The sequence below is a fragment of the Phascolarctos cinereus genome, unplaced genomic scaffold, assembly GCF_003287225.1.
Source record: "Phascolarctos cinereus isolate Bilbo 61053 unplaced genomic scaffold, phaCin_HiC Scaffold_5;HRSCAF=322, whole genome shotgun sequence".
Classification (NCBI taxonomy): Eukaryota; Metazoa; Chordata; class Mammalia; order Diprotodontia; family Phascolarctidae; genus Phascolarctos; species Phascolarctos cinereus.
This window is the reverse complement of record NW_027555958.1, coordinates 231,075,084-231,097,359: the sequence shown is the minus strand read 5'-3', so window position 1 is coordinate 231,097,359 and position 22,276 is coordinate 231,075,084. Positions and strand designations below refer to the sequence as shown.

Sequence of the window (22,276 nt, the reverse complement as noted above, 5' to 3'; positions counted from 1 at the left end):
ATCATAGATGGCTCAGTGGGTAGAACGCTGGGCCTGGAGTCAGGAAGACCAGAGTTTAAATCTGACCTTGAACACTTACTAGATATGTGACCCTGGGCAACTCACTTAACCACTCAGTGCCCCAGGCAACCAACTCTCCGCATTAGAATGAGGGGAATTCTTGCACCAAATAAATCATAGGTCTGGAAACTCATACCACTTATGTTCCAAGGAAAATGTTTTTACAATTAACAAAGCACCTCAAAAAATGTGGGTTATTATTATTATTTTAAAAGAGGAGTTCTTAACTATCTTTTCATGTTACAAACCCTTCTGGCAGTCTGGTGAAGACTATGCATCCCTTTTCTCAGTAGAAAGTTCTTAAATGCATAAAATAAAATATATAGGATTTCAAAGTAAACTGGTTATATTGAAATAGTTATTAAAATGTTTAAAAGAAAACAAGTTCATAGATGCCAAGTTAAGAACCCCTGTTCTAAAAAAAATAGCACCATATGATAGTATGTGCAACTAGGTAGCTCAGTGGATAAAGCGCTGAAGTCTAAAGTAGGGAAGACCTGAGTTCAAATCTGGCCTCAGACATTTATTAGCTATGTGACCCTGGAGCAAGTCATTTAACTCTGTTTGCCTCAGTTTCCTCATCTGTCAAATGAACTGGAGAAGGAAATGGTGAACCACTCCAGTAGCTTTGCCAGGAAAACCCCAAAAGGGGTCCTAAAAAGCCAGACACAATTGAAACAGCTCAACATAGGGTGGTATAGACTACGAACTGCAGCATACAGAAAGAGTCTCTCAGGATGTCAGAGGAAAAGATTAATCCCTAAGGGATGGGTGTGGTCAGGCAAGGAGGCAGAGGAGGGCTTTGAAGAAAGGGTAGGACTTAAGGGAAAAAAAAAGGAGGTTACCCTAGGTAGGAAGAAGAGGGTAACCAAAAGGGAGAAAGAGGAATGCCTAGCATGTATGTGTTGAAGTGATTCTGAGTACTCCTGTCTGGATGAATTTATTTGTCCAAAATGGCGGTCTGCTTACAGCAGTGATTCTCAAACTTTTTTTTAAAGGGTTATATCTATTGATATGCACCATGTAAGAAAGGAAATTTGATAAAATTTTTAAACTATCTATTAATTCATTTAAAATAATAATAACAAATCCATTATGTCAACATATATATTTTTACGAAAAGTAACTTTAACAAAAAAAAAGAAAAAAGCTGTAGTGAGAAGAGTAGAATTGTTTTACATATTTTTGTAATTCTCTTTAATAGATACTTATAAAAGACACTTAGATTCTCCTATCTGCTTCTGCGTTCAATCTGTTGTGACATGTTGTTTTGTTATGTTGTGTGATATGTTTGTTGTTGTTGTTAAGTATATGAAGAAAATCCAGCCTCATATAGATAGCCAGTTTGAAAAGGGATGAGTATTTAGGTGAATAACAACTTAGTATTATGAAAATAATTTTGCCTTTATGGATCCTGGAGGAAGCTTGGCATGATCATCACTGGATCATACAGCCAGAATGAAAAGGGATCTCTGAGGTCATCTAGTCCAACTCCTCATTCTACAGTAGGGGAAACTGAGGCCCAGAGAAATAAAATGATTTGTCCAAGGTTACATACAAGTGATAAGAGGTAGGACTGGAAGCCAAATTCTCTGACTTTTCATTGAAATACATATCATTTCCCCTCTCCCAAGTCTTTCAAGTTTCTTCATACATGAGGTGGAGACGATGACACTTGAGGTAGCTACTTCACAAGTCTTTGTGAGGAGAACACAGTATGAATGGGAGCTGTTAGTATTATCTTTGCCCCCTAGGTGCTCCTAATCCATCACCTCCTACTCTCTACTCTCCAAATCTGCCTTTAATACAAAATCAAGAGGCAGGCTGGTTTTCTGGGCTCTTTCCCCTGTCTGATGGAGATTTCTTCCCTGTTCTAGGTAAGCAATTGTTAATCCAGGTCTTTTTGGAATCTCCATTCAAAATATACAGGGTTTAATGCAAGCTTGAAATTCTCCTTCCCCATCACATTTAATCTCGATTCCTAACAAACTCTCCATTTACTAAGTGCCAACCAATTAAAAAGAGCAAAGGGTTAATTTGCTGGAGTGCCCACAGGAGTCATTTGTGCTACCTCAAGATTCCTGGCTATTGGGCTGTTATCAGCAGGGGGCCCTAATAAGCCGATTAGAGCTAATTAGAAAGAGACTAATTAACTGGGGGAAGCTGGTGCTGGAACAGCACCAAGAGGGGAAATGTTTGGAGTTCTGGTTGTCAGAGAAACAGATTCCTGAGATGCGGCTGATTTTAGGGAAGACATACAAAAATCCTGGCAGATGGGAAGAAAGAGATGCCAGGGGAGAGGGGTGAAGGAGACCTGCTGTGGGGCCTTGAAGAGAGCAGCTATTTTTACCATTTATGAAGAACTGTCCCCACCTCCTAAAAGAGAGGTGATGGACTCTGTGTGCAGAAGAAGACACGTGTTTCTGGACACAGCCAGTGTAGAAATTTGTTTTTGCTTGACTATACAGATTTATTTTAAAGGGTTTTCTTTTTTTTTTCCTTCACTTTTTGTGTGGGGAGGTGAAAAGAATAGAAAATAAATGTTAAAGAAATTTAATTTTTAAAAAATATATAAATGCAAAAAAATTCTTTATGTAGGAGATCCAGTGCTGTTTTATTTAGGGAAGGTGTGGGTGGTTTAAGCTAAAGGTGCTCCAAAAACTACCTCTTTCAGCAGAGAGCAGAGCCAGATTATTCATTTTACAAATTATTATTGAGCAACTACTTGGTACAGGATACTGTATATATTGTATAGTTATCTATCCTACTATAAAAGATATACACACACATATATATCTTACTATACATCCTATAAAGCCCATTTCACAGTTTCATAGGTTTGAAGCTTGGAAGGACACTTCAGACATCATCTAATACAAAGGTGTCAAACTCAAGGCATTCCTGAGTGCCACAGGAACCAGATTAAAATATTACTGGGAAATGTTTGACAAAATAAGTAAAAATACAATACAACATAGATAATATTAATTTGTGGTTTTCTAAATCAAAACGCAGACCCCAAAAGATCCACTTCTATTTGAGCTCAACACCATTGATCTAGTATAACTTGCCCCACCTTCATTTTACAAATGAGGAAACTGAGGTGACAGAGGTTAAGTAATTTGCCTAAGGTCACAAAGGTAGTAAGTGGCAGAGTCAGGACACGAACCAAGGCCTCTGGCTCAAACCTGGCAGCATTCTATGTGCCCTGAGGTTCTTTCATTTGCACTGTATTCATCTGTCAGTGTGTCGCTGTATAACTGTTCTTATGCTCTTTCTGGGTGTATTAAACTAGGAGAAGTCTCAGAGGGGGCAGGGGCAGTATGTTCCCTGGGACACTGGGTGATTTGTAACAGAGAGTTTTTTTAATCTTCTGTAGTCCACTTCTTTGTCCCCCAGCACACACACACAAACACACACAGAGGCGTTGCAGACTATGTGTTCAGTATGAACTAATAGCAGGCTCTGTTGCAATATTCCTGGAGAAGAGAACTGTTTCTTGCCCTCCTTCCCACTCAGAGAGCCATCTGTAAGGCTGATCCATTCAACTGAAAACCCAAGGATGCTGCAACTTCAATTACAGCCATGTGTGGGTCATTCCTATTACTCCTACACACACCCCATCTCTTATCACCCAATACAACTGCTACCATATGAACCAAAAGACAGAAAGTAAATTACAAACTTCTAAATTAGGACCCTCCCTCTAAAAAGAAGTTGCCATTCTCACTGCCTTTCAGGGTCCTCTTGCAGGTAGAAGCCATGGCTTCTACTGTGGGGAGTGGAGGGCAGTAGAATTGACCCCATACCATGAGGAACACTCTTCCTGTCTGTAATACTAAAGGGTAGCTCAGAAGCTTTGTTGAGGGCGCCAAACTCTGTGTCCCTTTGAGGAAATGAAAAGGACTCATGCATTACCTACTGTCAATGTCTCATTACATGGGTCAAGTTAAAATGAAGGGGCTAACCTTAGTTTAGGAAGAGGTCCTTTTGAATTGTAGATAGGTACCACTCCTGGCCTGTTTTGGTTCTCTGGTGTTCCGTGGATGGAGAGTCATTGCATCATCCATCTCAAGATGGAAGAGACTCCCAGAAGCCATCTAGTCAAGCAACGTTACTTTACAAATGAGGAAACCAAAGCAGGCTATGAGTAAGTAACTTCCTCAGAGAGGTAGTAAGCATCAGAGAGGGAAACAGAACCCAAATCCTCTGATGCCAGAAGCAATGCTCTTTCTACTGTTTATTTTGTTGTTCATTTGTTTTTTCAGTCATGTCCAACTCTTCATGACCCCATTCGGGGTTTTCTGGGCAAAGACACTGGAGTGGTTTTCCATTTCCTTCTCTAGCTCATTTTATAGATGAGGAAACTGAGGCAAACAGGGTTAAGTGGCTTGCCCAGGATCAAACAGCTAGTAAATGTCTGAGGCCAGACTTGAACTCAGGAAGATGAGTTTTCCTGACTCCCCTGGCACTCTAGCCACTGCACCACCTAGCTGCCCTTACTTTACTATGCTGCCTCTGTTTTTCACCTTTTGCCAATAAATAGCAAAAACAACAACCGGTAGCATTTGTTTTAAGGTCTGCAAAAATACCATACAAATATTACTTTATCCTAACAACAACTCTGGAAAGAAGGTGCTAATAGTATCCCCATTTTACAGATGAGGAAACTGAGGCAGAGGTTCCATAGCTAGTAAATGTCTGAGGGTGAATTTGAACTCAGGTCATTCTGGCTCCATGTCCAGTCATCGCATCATTAGCCACCTCTATCACAACTAAGGAGAAGTAAGGGAAAGGGTTCTCTCTCTTTTCTCCACATTCTCCTGAATTGAGATAAGCCTTCTTCAATCTTATTCTCAGAAGATGTATCTTAGACAATGTGCTGACGGCCTGAGACAAGATATGCCTTACTCAGGCTCCTGGAGGGGGCTTTAGGGTTCTCTTAGTGACATGATGCTAATATCAGACGAGGAGTAGCTGGGATTGGCAAAAGGACTACTTTTGGGGGACTTGTACCTTAGGATTTAGCTCTTTACTGCCCCCTACTTCTCCCTCAACCCTCCAGCATTCCACTTCCTCTCCTTGGAACACCCATGTTGGAAAAGATTCTAAACAGATGAGAACAATGAAAAGCGAACAGAGAAACAAGATCATTTCCCAAATTCTGCATGTATGAAAAAAGTCCCAAGTCCTAGCAACCAACCAATGTTAATTTGGCAGCACTGATATCACTCCCATGATCCCAAATCCAAATGCCCTTGTTTTAGGGGAGGGGAGAGTGGTAACAACCCCAGCTCCCACACAAACTCTGGGTAGAGCTTGGAAATGAGCACTCAGATACACTTTGAGACACTGAACATATGTCATTGCTGCTAAAAACAAAACAAAACAAAACACTGAATGAGTAAAGTCAGGGAATTACAGAAGTGCTAAATCATTTCTATAGCCTCATCTGGAGCCATAACTCAACCCTCTATCCACTTTCCAGGCAGACATCAAGAAGGAAAAGATTTGGATAGCCACACCATATGAAATGATCATCTTTCAGTGTTTAAGTCACTTTTATATGGTCTCTGAGTCAAGATTAAATGGTCTCTTCCTCATCCTGTCCCTGCTCCTTCCATCATCACCACAAATCTGGTTGCTTGGCTCTCACCCAGTCCCATGCTTTCTGGAAGTGATTAGTAGGTGAATATTACTGTAATTACTCACCTAAAAAGCAAATTAAAGAGGCAGCAGGGAACACATGTAAAACACTTTGCCTACCATAAAGGACCATTAAAATGTCATCTATTGTTATCATTTGAGAGGCTACATGGTGTACTGGATACAGAGAGAGGGTGGGGGTCAGGAAGATGCAGATTCAGATCTCCTATCTGACATATACAAGCTGGACAAGTCAATTAACTTATCAGACACAGGATAGGTGCTAATCTGTCCTGGTAAAAGGAGATTGATCACTGGGAGTTTTCCATACCACAGGGATGTTCCACAGGTATGCATGCTACATGTGCCCAGGTCCATCCTGATGTTTCCAGGGAAAAAAAAAAAGCTATTATGCCTCTTTTTTGAGATTGCACTTTTTCCAGTAAAGTTTAGTTGTTCATTAAAAAAAATAGTTTAGCTACATTTTATTTTCTTCATTTTGTTTGATGAATAAAAACTGATATGCTTTATGACTGAGTATTCCTTAGATGTTTATCTTGCACCACCTACAAACTGTGATGTTTCCAAGATCACAGTATTCCGTGACACACAGGCACACAGTAGCCCTGTTAGAAGACAGGTGTGAAAATGACAGGTGGAGTCTTGTGGCAGTGAACAAACAGTCTGAGGTCCCTGCTGTGGCTATAAAATGTCCCAAACACCATATGATCCACTATTTTTTTTTTTAATTTTTGGAGAGGCAATTGGGGTTAAGTGACTTGCCCAGGGTCAAACAGCTTAGTAAGTGTTATGTGTCTGAGGCCGGACTTGAACTTGGGTCCTCTTGATTCCAGAGCTGGTGCTCTATCCACTGCGCCACCCCCATATATGGTCCACTCCTGACCTCCCACTGGGTGTAATACAATGTCCACCAGAAATATCTGTCTGAGGACCATATGCTGACATAGTAAAACTTGATGGACTGTCCATTCAACAGTATGTCATAACCACCCAAGTATCTGGTTTTTCCATTCCTTTTTTTTTTTTAAACTACTTTAAATTGCTGTAAAGTTCACTAAGGAAAGCCTGGGGAGTTACAGGAATCTAACTGGCCAGACTGACTGCTAGGCAATTAATATTTTAACCTTGGAGAAGGGAAGGAAGGGAAAGGAATAAGCATTTATTAGATGCCTACTGTGCACCAGGCACTGTGCTGAGAGCTTTACAAATATCTTCTTTGATCCTCCCAACACTCCTGGGAGATAGTAACAATAATAGCAGTAAGAATAACAGCAACATCATTCATCTAGCCTGTGTACCAGGCACTGTGCTAAGTGCTTTAGAATTATTATCTCATTTGAGCCTCACAATAACCCTGGGCAGTAGGTGCTATTATTACCATCCCCATTTGACAGCTGAAGAAACTGAGGCAAACTGAGATTAAGCGACTTGCCTAGAGATCATAGTTAGTAAGTATCTGAGTCTGTCAAGGACCAGTACTCTATCCACTATGCCACCTAGCTTATCTCTTTCCTGATCCTAATTTCATTAAACTTCAAAAGTTCCTTATTTCCCCCTAAAAACAAAAAAAGTAGGGATACTGTTAACCACATCATTATTATTCAGAAGACAGAACTGATAGTGGGACCTCTCATGCCTCTTTTATTTTACCCAGCCACGTGATCTGATTGGAATAGGGAACTCCCAATAAGAATCCCCTATCCCTGGCAATGCATCTGCAACTCACAGTTTTAGGGCGTTATCAGGGGCACTGAGATCTTCAGTGATTTACCCAGATAGAGTGTCAGAGGACACATTTGAACTCAGGTCTTCTTGACTCAGAGACTAGTTTTCTACTGATACTATATGCTACTCTAGGTGCTGCAGAAATAAAGATAATTGTTCTCAATGAGTTTATAATATTAGTGAGATTATCTGCAACCAGGGTTCAAGTTAAGTCCTTCTGTCTCCTGATTCAACACTCTATCTATGACACCAGGATGTCCCTTTTTTGTTGCTGTTCAGTTGTTTCCAACTCTTTGTGGTTTTCCAACCCATTAGGGGTCTTCTTGGCAAAGATCCTGGAAGGGTTTGCCATATCTTTCTCCAATTCATTTTACAGATGAGGAAACTGAGGCAAACAGGGTTAAGTGACTTGCCCAGGGGCACACAGTTAGTTAAGTGTCTGAGGCCAGATCTGAACTCATGAAGATGAGTCTTCCTGAATCCAGGCCCAGTACTCTATCCACTGTGCCATCTAGCTGTCCTGATGCTCCATTTACCATGCTGCTGTCATCATCATCATCGTCATCATCATCATCATCACATCTAGCATATATAGCACTTTAAGGTTCGCAAAGCTCTTTCTAATATGTTTTACCACAGGTCTATCATGAAAAGCAAAATGAGAAATCACCCACATAACCTCTTTGATTTCTTCCCAGTTTACCACTAATGGATGCCATATACCCTAAACACAAAGTACCCTCTTTCTTTTCACATTAACCTAACAGCAGCCCCTTAACAACGTGACAGGGCAGCTAGATGGTACAGTGGATAGAGTGCCAGGCCTGAAGTCAGGAAGACCTGAGGTCAAATCTGGCCATAGATACTTACTACCTGTGTGACCCTGGGCAAATCATTCAATACCGTTTGCCTCAGTTTCTTCATCAGTAAAATAAGCCAGAGAAGAAAATGGCAAACCACTCCAATATCTTTGTCAAGAAAACCCCAAATGGGTTAACAAAGAGTTAGACACAACTGAAACGACTGAACAACAACAACAAAAAACAGTCTAACAGTTACACCATCACTGAATTCAGGAGTATAAAGATAGTCACCAACTGAGTAGATAAAATCATCAGCTTTTTTGCTAGGAGCCTGGAAGGGTTTGAAATAAATAATAACCATAAAATAATTAACTGGCAGACAACATTATCAACAGCAGTTTAAAAAAAATAAAAGAAAGGAAAAAAATGCCCTCTCCCTCATCCCCTCAGAACACAATGAGAGGAGATGGAGAAAACTGGGAACCTACCAGCATAGTGGTAATTTGCTAAAGGATGACATTTAAATCTGATGGGTTTCTTCAGCAGGAGCATTTCCAAAGCAGCCTACAGACCCATGGGAAAGAAAAGAAGAAGCATTAATCACTTGTATCTTGGGCCAAGTGGAGAGTCTTACACACAAACGAGAAGAAGCAAGCCCATCCGAAGAAAACATCAGGGGAGGTGAGGAGAAGGAAGGAGACAGAAGACAAAGGATGAGATTTCCTTTCATTATGCCACCCACACCAACACCTAGGACCATCCTGAGATGGTCCTTCACTAAGAGGAAAACCAGGGACAGTGATGGTTCTACCAAATGGGCTGGGAAGCCTGGCAGAAGTTGGGAAGAGCATCTGGCAAACGGGAGCATGGTGAAGCTTCAAGATGCTCCGAGGAAAGAAGAGATTGATTGTGTACTTTAATATACCTATCACATTGCAGAGTGAAGAGGGTAATGCCAGGAGAACATTTTATACAATAACAACACTGTAAAGACTTGAGAATTCTAACCAATGACACGGCCAAACTTAACTTCAGAGGAACAAGGATGATATGTGCTACCCACTTCATGCAGAGAAGTAACAAACTCAAGATGCAAAATGAGACATATTTTGTGGATATGGCCAATGTGGGAATTTGTTTTGCTTGACTGCTACAAGGGTTTTTAAAAATCTTTTTCTTTCTTTCTTCTCTTTTTAAATGAGGTGGAGGGGGAGGTAGAAGAAGGAGAAAATGTTTTTGTTAATAGAAAAAAAATTGTTAACATAACCATCATATATCTCACACCTCTGAAATATATTGGTTAATATGACTCTGGGCAAGTCACCTTTGCTCTCAGTCCTACAGGCAACTGTCTAAGGCTTACCTAAGTCACAGAATAGTTATCAATTAATATAAAGGCGATGACACCCTGCATTGCTGAAAGGTGTTCACCATTAATGAAATCATAGGTACAGTACTCTATCCTAGCGTGTTTTATACAATAGATCATAATTGACAGCATTGGTAATACTGGGCGTAGTGCATACTTCTTTGTAAGGTTCCCAGTTCAAAGCCTTTCAAATCTATGACCTCATTTATCCTCAGCGATCTTTGATATGAAATAACAATAATGTTAGTGCTGCCACTAGTTGAAAATTAAAGAACATATGCACAGTGTTAAGAGACACTCACAGAGTGATTACAGTGAGTAGAGTTGGCTTTGGGGCCAAGAGATTTCTTTTCAAGTCAGTGGAGGGAGCGGGCAAAGCAGCTCCTAACACTGATGAAATCATATGCCCACACCCCACCCCACCTCCTCATCCACCTACTACCACCAAATAAAAAAAAGCATGGAGACACACATTGTTACTTTCTCCTCACTATGGCTCCAATTAACCCTACAGGCAGACACTGGGTTCTGAACCCTTTGACAAATTATCACAAAGATTTTGAGCATCTCCAGCTGGGCTTGCCAAGCTGAAAATGCTCAGAGATCATACCCATTGCCAAACCCTAGTTGTGCTCCAAGAATAAACCCAGTCAAGTCTGAAGAGGATACCCCTTTAAATGAGAACTATTTGGGACCATTAACTTGACTCAGTGTATGATCTGCATTGCTAAAATGAGTGGCCATATGGATGAAGTCACTATATTATGAGATAGTTCAGGACTGATCATAACAAACCTCATTTTCTTTCTTTTTTTAAAGTATTTTTATTTATTTTGTTAAATATTTTCCAATTACATTAAAAAAAATTTACCATTCATTTTTTTAAATTTTGAGCTCCAAATTCTCTCCCTACCTCTCTACTTCCCCCACCCTTTGAGAAGTCAAGCAATATGATATCAATTACTCATGTGAATCATGCAAAACCTTTTTCCATATTAGCCATGTTGCAGAAGAAAATACACACACACACAAACAAGAAAATAAAGAAAATGAAAAGCAATATGCTTCAATCTGCACTCAGAGTTCATCAGTTCTCTCTCTGGAGATGGACAGCATTTTTCACCATGACTCCTTTGGAATTTTCATTTTTGTAGAACTGAAGGGCCAGAAATGAAGTTAGGACCACCTAACCCATCCACCCCCGCCCCATGTACAATATGAACAGTATACTGAGGGAAATCTGAGGCCCAAAGACATTCAGTGACTTGACTGAGTTAGTGATAAGACTTGAAATCCAAATGTCCAACTCTCAGTTCAACCTATTACTCAGTGGGTTAAAATACCTCCCCTATTTGACAAGGGGGGGAATTAGGGAATATTTTGGTGGTATACGAGGGGGGACACTGGCAAAGAAAGGGAAACAAACCATCAGAGTGAATATGAAATATTTAGCTACAGAGCTGCAGGCATTTGAATGAAGACCAAACTTTGGCTGAAGTCTTAGGAAGGTCACAGACTGTCTGGGCTACTGTAAACACACACCTATTTTAGGGGAACTAATTATTTAAGTAAGTCCTTCACCTTCTATTAGCAGCACCCTGGCTCCCTAAGGTGAAATTCATAAGCCATAAAATGCAGACACATTCATTTCCCAAGGGACAAGTGTTGACAATTAGCTTTGGGAATCCAAAGTGTAAACAGAAGCACAATTCATTCATTTTCTACCTACTGTTCAGCACTCATTGTATTTACTAAAGCAGAAATGTCAGGCTTCTGATATCAGTATTAATCATTCTAACAGGGTGTGTGTGTGTGTGTGTGTGTGTGTGTGTGTGTGTGTGTGTGTGTGTGTGTGTGTGTGTGTGTGTGTCTGTCTGTCTGTCTGTCTGTCACCAACCAGTACTATAAGTTCAGAAAATGCTTTTTTTTTTCCCTCTCAATGTTAATCATAAAGCTTCCTATACTTACCATAATATCACCTTTGGCCTCAAAGAGAGAGTGCAAGGCAAATTCAGAATTTGTCCCTCCCCCTGGCAATGCACTGGAACAACACAAATTCAGCAGATTCTCCACTGTAAGAAAGAAAAAGAGGCATCAGACACCTGTCAGAAAACTGGGGATTAACTAGATTGACTGGGCATCTGTGGACCATGTGAAGGTGCCAGGAAAAGGAATAGGGATCGAATGGAGGACTTGAGCATTTCCTAACCAATCTTTTCCACATTCCAATACCTCTCTTCTGGAACTCTTGGTTTTCCAGCTCTGGCCAGGGCTTCCACACCAGTGTGGCCTTGTGTGTGTCCTTGCTCAGTGAAGACATATCCTGGAGTTCAGGGATCTCTGCTTGGAATCTCACACCAATGTTGATGCGTCTTTAAGGACAAGAAAAATAGCAATGTAGTGTCTGGTTATGATGGGCCTACAAAAGGCAGCTTGCCAGAAACTAAAGAAGTAAAACATTGTTCCTCGTGCTGAAAGAACTCAGGAGGCATTTCCTTATAGTATGGACTCACTCTTCCCCCATCCCACCTCTAATTCCAAGCATGCCACATGCCCTGGGACAGGGAACAACAGTTTCCTAGTGAGGAGAGATGGAAGTTTCAAATGGGGTTCCACTTAAGGCAGTAAGGGGAGTCCTGACTAATTCAGAGCAACTTGGAACATCTTAAAACTGAACAGAGCTATGAGGAAGCTATGACTGGCACTTTTAAGAGTACGAAGCAGGGGAAAAGGACATAAGATGGGTTCGATATCATTTCATATGGAGAAACAGGGAACATTAAGGCATAGAATCTTAGAGCTAGAGGAACTTCAGAGGTTATGGGGTCTAGCTCATTCCTGGAGCAAGTCCTATCCTACACAACATTGTTAAGAAGTGGTCTTCTCCATGCCCCGGCAGTCTTCCCACCCTAGAAAATGGTCCCATGCTTTTGGTGAGTTGGTCTTAGAACCTCTAGCAATTTTGAGGAAATGCACAGAATAGTACCAAACTCACTCCTCCACTTGTCTCCCAACCTAACAATCCTGACTCTGATTTTTCTCCAGACCAAGTGGGTACATTCCCCCTGCCCCCTTTTCAGTTCCCTTTTATGTGTTGCTTCCCCCACACGTGAGGTATGGTAGGGAGAGTGCTGGGGCTCATCTTCCTGAGTTCAAATCTGGCCTCACTTACTAGCTATGTGACCCTGGGTAAGTCACTTAACTCCTGTTTGCCTCCGTTTCCTCAGCTATAAAGTGAGCTGGAGAAGGAAATGGCAAACCACTCCAGTATCTTTGCCAAGAAAACCCCAAATGGATCACAAAGAATCAGATGTGACTGAAAACAACCCAACAACAACAACCCCCTCCCCCCAACTGTAAGCTCTTTGAAACTAGGGACGGCTTTTCTTTCGGCTTGTATTTTACTGCACAGTGCCTGCCCACAGAGTAAGCACTTAATAAATGCTTGCTGATTTTACTTAGCCATCTAGCCTCCACCTGAAAACCTCTAGTGATGGAGAACTCACTACTTGAAGAGGCCGCCAACCCACTTCTGGATGAATTTAATCAGTAGGAAGATTTTCTTTACATTAAGTCGAAATCTAGCTCTCTGCAATTTCCAGTCATTTATACCAATTTTGCCCTCTGGGGCAAAGCAAAATGAGTCTAATCTGCTTTCAAATGATAATACATCCAAATACACAAAGACACCAACAGTGTTTCCCCCAAGATTTTCTTCTCCAGGTTATATATAAAGTTCCAACAAAGAGTACTAGACTTGGAGTAAGAGGATCTGCTATTTACTACTAGTAGTAGTAGTAAGTTACTACTTACTATTATAACCTTACTCAATGAGTTGCCTCAAGCAAGCTTTCTCTGCCTCAGAAAAACAGGAAAATGAGGGGGTTGAATTTGATGATGTCTAAAGTCCCTTCCAGCTCTAAATCTGAGGATCCCAGGAGCCTCATACAACATGGTTTCAAGCCAAGAATAACATCTTACATTTACATTGCAATTTGTATATCTAAAAGTATTTTTTACAAATATTATCTCATATGAGCTTTCATATAACCCTGGGAGGTTCACCAGGGAGGTATCATTTTGCCCATTTGATAGATGAAAAACTGAAAGATAACTTATGACATTCTGAGTCTCAAGCTTTGAAAGCAAGAAGAACTTACACAGGTGTAATTCACAAAGCAAAGGATGGAAGCACGGCAGAGAGCATTTGGATGAGAATTGTATAAGAGACAAACAGAAATGACATCGTTGTAGGAATGAACATACTAGAGATTAGCTGGCTAGATGAAGACTATGGAAGATACTTCATTAGTAAGTACTTAAACAAATCCTTTTATTAATAATGCCTGCTTTGAGGCAGTCAGAAATTAAATGACTGCCCTTGTCAAACAGCTAGTAATTATCTAAGGCTGGATTTGAACTCGGGCCTTCCTGACTCCAAACTCAGTACTCTATTTACTGTACCCTTAACCTTAAGGAAAAAATGACTATATCAACCTAGGATTCTGGACAGCCAACAAAGTAATTGGGGGCACAGGAAGGGCATATTCATTTCAATTCTAGAGTGGTTCAAAAACAGGAAGCATTCAAAAACAAATTTCAGCAATCCAACCATAAGTAACCCAGATAAGGAATGAAAAGGGAAGATATCTAGAGAGGCCCGTATGTTGAGACTGCAGAAAACACTCTTTCTAGTGAGCTGAAATCTTAAAGGGATATGATATGTAAAAAAGGTGGGCAGAGGGACACAAAATTAAGGTTAAATGCAAAAGAAGGTCAGATCCCAGAATAAATGGAGCTTGGGGGTTGCAGCAGAGGAAATAAGCTAAGTGCATTTTTTTAAGAAAGATATGTTCACTAGGAAAAGAACAAGGAAGGACCAGAATGACTGCATGGGGCAGATGGTGTAACATTAACTGATGACAAGAGAAAAAGCAGAACTACCGAACTATTTTTGTTTCTGTCTTTTTCTACTGAAGAGAATGATCTTGAAAACTGGGAAGGGCAAAACTACACACATCCCAACACCTACCCCCCACTCACCCCCACTGTTTAAAGACAATTGAAACCAAAACATGAAGGAGGAGGTAAATATGAGAGGAAAGAAGGGGAGGTGGGGAGGGAGGGAGAGAGAAAAGGAAAGGGGGAGGAGGGGAAAGAGAGAGAGAGAACAAACCCTAGCTGTTTTAAATAATTGTAACTTTCTAGGCCCGAGTCTTAGGGGAATGAAATAACTTGGTGATTGGACATCATTGCTCAAAACTGTCAAGGAATTATGAAGAACAGTACTTCCAGAGAACTGCAGACAGACATATGCTAAGCCTTTCAAAAAGGGAAGAAAAGTGGATTCCAGAAATTGTAAACCAATGAACTTGAGTTCAATACCCTGAGAAATCCCTGAAAATAATCATAAAACAGGTAGTTTGTGAGTACTTAAAAAAGCCAAAAAGGGACTATTTGAAGTTGGTATGGTTTCTGAATAAGTCACAGGAAATTAACTTCATTGGTTTTTCTAAAAGCGTTACCAGACTAGAAATGCAATGGTACTAAAAGAGTACCTAACATTAAATGATACATTTAGGAAAGGACTGTGATATGCTTTTAGGAAAAAAAATACAGATAGATAGATGGATGGATGGAGACAGAGACAGAGATATAGGTATATTAGTTTTTTTGGATTCTAAGCTTGTCCTTTTGGCTTGGCCAAGAGTTGGGCAAAATCTGCAAAGGTCAGAGAAGAGAGGGAGAGGGAAAGAGAGCAAGAGAGAAAGGAGGAAGGAAGGAAAGAAGGAAGGAAGGAAGAACAGGGAAGGGAAGGAAGAAAGGAAAAAACAAAGAAAGAAAGCAGAAGCACATCTGGGTTCAAGGACTCTGAAGAAATAATTCTATGTTTACATTAAACAAATGGGCTTTTTAAAAAGTCGGAAATATTAGTATTCAATAACTGGACTGACCAAATGAATCTTGCAGTACTGCCTACCTATGCTTCCACACTTCCCCCTCAGCACCAAAGCCAGAATCTTTTGTACCCTCTCTGATACAACCTGATAGCAGCAGCACTTTTCAAATTCTCCCTTTGTGCTACTGACCTCATTCCCTTTTGAGGACACAGGACCAAGGCTACTCTTGTACATGAGGTGGTGGTGGTGGTTGTTTTTTAAATAAATAAACAAACAAGTTTTGCTTACGGTTCAATGTCCAATGCCTGTTCCCCAAGGCCTGGTGTGAGTGCTGAGTTGCCACCATCAATGCTGTCTGAAATACAAGATAGAGGTCACTAAGGAAGGGGATAAGGAAACAGGCAGGTCCATCTACCTCCTTGGCCAAGAAATTCAAACAGCATTTCCATTATTTCATCAGCCTTGAATATTTGACCCATTTATGGACAAAGTGGAGAAGCCAGAAGGTCACTCACAGGCCTGGGAGTAAGTAAGACTGTGCCTCAAGTCCTGCTATTCATACATGCTGGCTTGGTGACTCTGGGCAAGTCACTTAACTCTTAGTGGCCCAGGCAGCTAAGTCAGCAAATAAAAGAAGAGTTGCGGAGCTATAACACTGGGAGGTATTCCCACACTGAAGGAATAATAAATAAGTCTAGAAAATCACCACCATCAGGGAAGGTATCCTCCCTTGCTACAGCCTGCCAGCCCATCTCTGTTGTATCAGTTAAGTATCTCATGAATTTGTAGGAAGCTTGCCTGAACTCCAGCTTTGCTGACCACAAGATTCTCATGTTTCCACTTTAAATACCACTGTGGGATGTACTTACCCAGTTGCTGCATACAATAATTAATCCTGCTGGAGGATTCATTCTACTGTCACATCCTAATGCATGACTTTTTCAGGTAACTATGTCTTTATTTAAGGCTATATGCTCCTAGAAGTGGGGCCACATGTATGAAATTCTTCATAGGGCACCCAGCACCAACAGAGAGGGGCAATATTAAAGACTCTGATAATGACCCAGATATCATGAGGAATTCAAAGCAATGACTTACTTGAACGACAGAGGAGCACTCTGGGTGTAGGTGTCAAGGGAGTGAGCGGCAGCTGCGGGTGGGGGCCACCATGGGAGGAGGTGCTGAGGACATTGCTGAAGAGGCCAGAACCCTGCCGGACAGGGCTCAGCATAGGTGGGGGTGTGTAGGGAGGCAGCTCATGAGCCGGGTCCAGGAGGTGGTCCCCGAGGATGCGGGGAGATCGCAGCTGGCTCTGATACAAGGTGGCAGCTGAGTAAGAGGAGGTGTTCAGGTTAAATGAGGGAGGGGGGATGAAGAGTGGTTCTGGACGGTGGCGATATTTCTTCTTGTCCTGGGTGGGCTTAAAGTGTTCTTCAGCTCTGGCCATGCCTGGCTGATGCTTTCTGGGAATTTCCTAAAAGGCAAGGTGAGTTTACTTCAAATATTTATTACTTGGATGAATTCTCCAGCTCACGCACATTGCTTCCACTGGTATGAAGGGGACATGCCATCGCCTTTTTGCCACCCCCTCTTTCCCCTCATGCTCCACAATACCCCATTCACCACTCCCATGGGTTACAAAGCTGAACCCCAAGAATGAGCCCTTTTGGCTTGGACAAAGAAGAGATACAAGGTTTGGGTAAAATATGAGAAGTTAGGAAAGAGAGAGAGAAAGCTAAAGAAGAAGGGGGTTGGGGTGGCAGGAGCAGTGGTTAAGGGAAGGGTGATAATTTCAGATTCTTTGGTCCTTATCACTACATTCCCATCTGCTGAGTGGAATCCAGCTGCAAAGTCTCCTGGAATTCTCCATCAATTTCCCAGAGAAGAAACATAAAGACAGATTAAATGAATGCACCCAAAGTAGAATATGCGTGTGTGTGTGTGTGTGTGTGTGTGTGTGTGTGTGTGTGTGTGTGTGTGTGTGTGTGTGTGTGTGTAAAAGAGGAATGGGGAGGGAAAGAGAGAGAATGGGAGAGGGAGAGAGAATGAGAGACAGAGACCCTACCTCACCAAAGTTGTTTCCTCTTTTGGTACCTTCCTGGCCTCCCTACTACTCCACAAGATGAAGTGAAATGTTTAGGTGTAACTATCTAACAATGGTCCTTGCTACCCCCATCTCTCAGTCTGCATTTATTAAACATCCACTGTGTTCCAGACCTGGTGCTAGGTAGTGGGAATACAGGTTCAAAGAAGGCCAAAATAACAACCTCTGCTCTGGAGAAACATCTGGGGACAATTCTCATAAATAAGCCGTGTTCCTTTAGGCAGTTCTAGTTTTGTTTCCTATCAGCCTGAGGCCAAGTATAATAAGGAAAGGGAATACGCTATGCAGAGAGACAGACAGATATAGAGACATGTATTATGTAAATACATGGTATGCCCAAAGAAAACAGAAATGGCTTTTCCATTATCTACGGAGCAGGCAAAAAAATCATGAGGCCACTCACTCAGAGGCCTGCAAGGGTAGCTGTGCAGAGACTCCTAGGTCATCTGCATACACATCTCCTCAGGGAATCTCTTTCCAAGCCACTCTTTCTTTTTTTTTTTTTAAAGGCAATCAGGGTTAAGCGACTTGCCCAGGGTTATACAGCTAGTAAGTGTCTGAAGCCTCCTGACTTCAAGGGCAGGAGCTCTATCACTGAGTCGCCTAATTGCCCCTTTTCCAGGCCACCCTTGAGTCAAAGCCCATATGATCATCGTTGAAGGTCTTCATTACCAAGTTAGGGCAGGCAGTATGAGACAATGGAAAGATCACTGGTTTGGAAGTCCTCTTACTAACTTGTACAACTTTAGTCAGGTCCCTTCTCTTGACTCAGTTTCCTTTCTATAAAAAGTCACCGGACTAGATATACTCTGAGATCCCTTCCAGATTGGATACACCGTGGTTGAAGAGTTTATTTCATTTCTGTTTGATCTCTAATCGCTGCTCTTTAGCCCTAGCAAGGGAATGACTTAGGGAGGAGATGCAAGGCCCTCTTCCCCAATGTATATGATTCTAATGGTTAAAGAAGTGGCACTGAATGTTAGTTTTAAGGGCATCCTTTCTTACACTCTTCAGCCTCCACCAAGCCATGATTTTTCTATCCCCAGTTCAGGATCACATGAAAAGGAACGGAAAGAGAAACACAGCTCTCTTTACTTTCAGGCTTCATCTCTGACTTCTTTTGTATCCTGCCTGTTCCTCCCAGCTTTTCCCAAATTCCTGCCTTCTTTCCAACCTGGAGGGAGGATAGGGTGGTGTAGTGTAGTAGAAAGAGAGACATAAGAGTCAGAAGATCTGGGTTCAATTCCAAGCTTTTCTTCTTCCAAACTGTATGAACTTAAGAAAGTCCTCCTTTCTGAGCTGCTATTAAAATATGTGATCTGTGAGATTCCTTGGAAAAATGAGTTCTGAGAATCTCTGAGTATTCCCAACACCAGATTTCTACATCTTTGCCCCTAGACGCAATGCGTTCCTCCCTTCTCTGCTCTCCCTTCACTTGCATTCCTGTAAGAACTCAGGCTTGTTTGTTATTCAGTCACTTCTGACTCTTTGTGACCCCATATGGGGTTTTCTTGGCAAAGACAGTGGAATGGTTTGCCATTTCCTTCTCCAGTGAATTAAGGTAAACAGAGGTTAAGTGACTTGCCCAGGGTCACAGTAGCTAGTGAGTGTCTGAGGCCAAATTTGAACCTGGGTCTTTCTGACTCCAGGCCCACCACTCTATCTGAGCTACCTTGTTGCCTCTAAGATCTCAGGCTAGGACTGGGCTAAAGCAATCCAGGAGGGGAAGGAGGAGGGAAACATCTGGTCTCTCTCAGGTAGGGCCTATACTCTATCCACATAATCTTCAATGGTTATTTTGACCTCAAGGCCATTAGGATAGTAAATGGATATCTCTCCTTGTCTTTATCTTGAATATATGGAATACTAAATTCAGGGTGATAGTATCTGCCTGTGCCCTCAAATTAGCTATGCAGAGGCAGACACATTACCACTGTACAGGGACCATCTTCCTCATCCCCCAAACACTCCACCCCCAATTTCCTTCATTCCTTCAGCAGCACCCTTGAGGACAGAGCTGCTTTGACTTCACCCGCTCCCCTCTAAGGGGACTCCCAAGACCCCCTACACAGAGGGGAGCAGTGAGAGCCAGTCGGAGAAGAAACTGAGAGTGGAGGAAAATGAGGGAAGGAAAACCCCTGGAGGGAACAAATTCTAGAAGTTTGAATTTTATTCTTGCATATATTTTTAGTCACTCTGCGCCTATGCATACATAACAGAGGCAAATCCCATGTGAATATACCCATGGTTACCCTCTTGCCTTAGATCCAAACTCTGGCTCGTAGGCTTATGTTACAGGCCCACCCTCTAACTGGTGCCTCTCATCTCCTTCACTCCCTCTTCCAAGCCCAGCACTGATTCTGTACTCCAGCCAAGGAAGGCTGCTTTCCTATTTGTCACTGAAAAAGTACAGAATGCCAGATTTAGAATGGAGGAGGTATGGTCCTCTACCCACAGAAAGATCACAGCTCATGGAGTAGGTCATCCCTATCCTAGAATCATGGAACAACAGAGCTGGAAGGGTTCTGGGGGGGGGGGGAGTGGTGTCATATAATCACTAAGTCATTAAAATTTAGGGCTGAAAAGAACCTGAGACTTCATATGATACCACCCCTTCATTTTATAGAATATCGACTCATGGAATCATAGATTTAGAAATGGAAGGGACTTTGGAGACCATGTGATCCTAACTTGTATTTTGCGTTTGAGTCAACTGAAGCCAAGAAAGAAGCGCCTTCTTCAAGATCACCCACCCAGGACATGAACTTGAGGTTCTGTGACTCCCAATCCAGCAGGCTACATTCTATTTCCCCTTGCTCCCACATACAAGCTTCTAGCACTGGCCCTTTTCCCCTGTACACATGAAGCTGTCTCTCCTAACTTCTAAACTCTGCTAAAATCACAGGACCATAGCAACAGAACTGGAAAGAATCTCAGAGATAATCTATTCCAAACACTCCATTTTACAGATAAGGAAACTGAGGCCCAAGTGACTCATTCCAAGTTCACAAAGGCAAGATTTGAAGCCAGGTTCTAACTCAAGAGTAAGTGCTAGCTCAATTGTACCATCATTCTTGGGGGCTCCAGGAAGTTTTTCTTTTTCTTTTTTTTTTAGTGAGGCAATTGGGGTTAAGTGACTTGCCCAGAGTCACACACCTAGAAAGTATTATGTGTCTGAGGCTGTATTTGAACTTAGGTCCTCCTGACTCGAGGGCTGGAGCTCTATCCACTGCGCCACCTAGCTGCCCCTCCAGGAAGTTTTTCTTGATTAACTCCATCTAGCTAAGTTCATCCTTCTTACATACCTTTGCTTTCTCCCATCCCACAGGACTAAAGATTTTCCAATTTTCAATGGCTACTCTGCTTCATGATTCTCAGCCTTTCTTGGCTTCTCTGCCTGTTCATTAGGCGTCTCTCTTATACTGGGAGCTCCCTGAAGGCATGGGTTAGAATCAGAAGATCTGGATTCTAGGACTGGCCTTGCTACATGCTTAATTTGTAAACTTGAGTCATACCATATTGCCACACCAAGTTCCTCCTTTGGAAAATAAGGGGGACTGGACCAACTGGTCTCTAAGGCCTCAACCAGTGCTAATATTCTGTGATAACAGAGCAGGCACAATTGATTCCTCTGGAATAGAAAGTCCTTGAGGGGCACAACTAAATCTTGAGGGAGGAAGGTGGCATGATGCTGATGTCCAGAGGAAACACCGGATGTGGTGTCAGAAAGGACTGCGTTTGGAGCCCACGTCAGACTTACTAGCCATATGTAATTCACTTAACTGCCCTGAACCCATGCTTCTTCATCTGGAAAATGGAAATAATAACAGAATCCATACATATGAGATAATATATGTAAAGCTCTTTGTAAACCTTAAGGACCTATATTGTTGTTCAGTTGTTTTTCGGTTGTGTTTGACTTTTCATGACACCATTTGGAGTTTTCTTGGCAAAGATGCTGGCGCAGTTTGCCATTTCCTTCTCCAGATCATTTTACAGATGAGGAAACTGTAGCAAACAAGGTTAAATGGCTTGATCAGGGTCACCCAGCTAGAAAACATCTGAGGTCAATTTTGATCTCAGGAAGATGAGTCTTCGTGACTCCAGGCTTGGCATTCTAGCCACTGCACCACCTAACTGCTCCAAAAGCTATATAAATGTTAGCTAATGTTAACTATAGCTATCAATCCTCTAAGGCAAGAGCACTTAGGAGAGGGAGAAAGAGAAAGAGGGAGAGAGCTAAAGGGAGTGGGGTAGAGGCAAGAGTATAGGGAGCACCATCATATCAATAATAATAGATAGCATTTATATAGTGCTTTAAGGTTGCAAAGCACTTTATATATGTTATCTCATTTGATCTTTTTCTTCCTTGTCTGTCCCACTGGTTGAGTTAGTGGATGGAGACAGACACAAGGGTTACAGATCCATCTAAATCTGAAGGTGGTTCATGTATGGCTGGCTCCCCATACAGACAGAGATTCCCTTTATAGATGTCTCCCTGCAAACCATACTCCCCTTTCCCTGACAACCCACAGATCTCCTAGTATTCTAAATGAACACTAACTCTGACTGAGGACCTCATCAGTCCATACTGCTCTTGTGCCTACAGACTTCAACAAGCAAAAGGATTTTTCTGGGTCTCCTCACT

At 41.9% G+C, this 22,276-nt stretch overlaps 1 protein-coding gene across 19 annotated transcripts in view; it reads right to left on the bottom strand.

Moving 5' to 3' along the window:
• TRERF1 (transcriptional regulating factor 1) overlaps nucleotides 1–22,276 on the bottom strand; it is a 323,931-nt gene that overhangs the window by 31,088 nt on the left and 270,567 nt on the right. For all 19 annotated transcript variants that reach the window (XM_078155359.1, XM_078155357.1, XM_020976819.1 and 16 more), the window contains 5 exons: nucleotides 16,623–16,998; nucleotides 15,813–15,879; nucleotides 11,857–11,996; nucleotides 11,593–11,696; nucleotides 8,744–8,819 (listed from right to left, as the gene is read on the bottom strand). In XM_078155359.1, coding sequence (XP_078011485.1) covers nucleotides 8,744–8,819; nucleotides 11,593–11,696; nucleotides 11,857–11,996; nucleotides 15,813–15,879; nucleotides 16,623–16,998 — 763 coding nt within the window. The remainder of the gene's footprint in view (nucleotides 1–8,743; nucleotides 8,820–11,592; nucleotides 11,697–11,856; nucleotides 11,997–15,812; nucleotides 15,880–16,622; nucleotides 16,999–22,276) is intronic.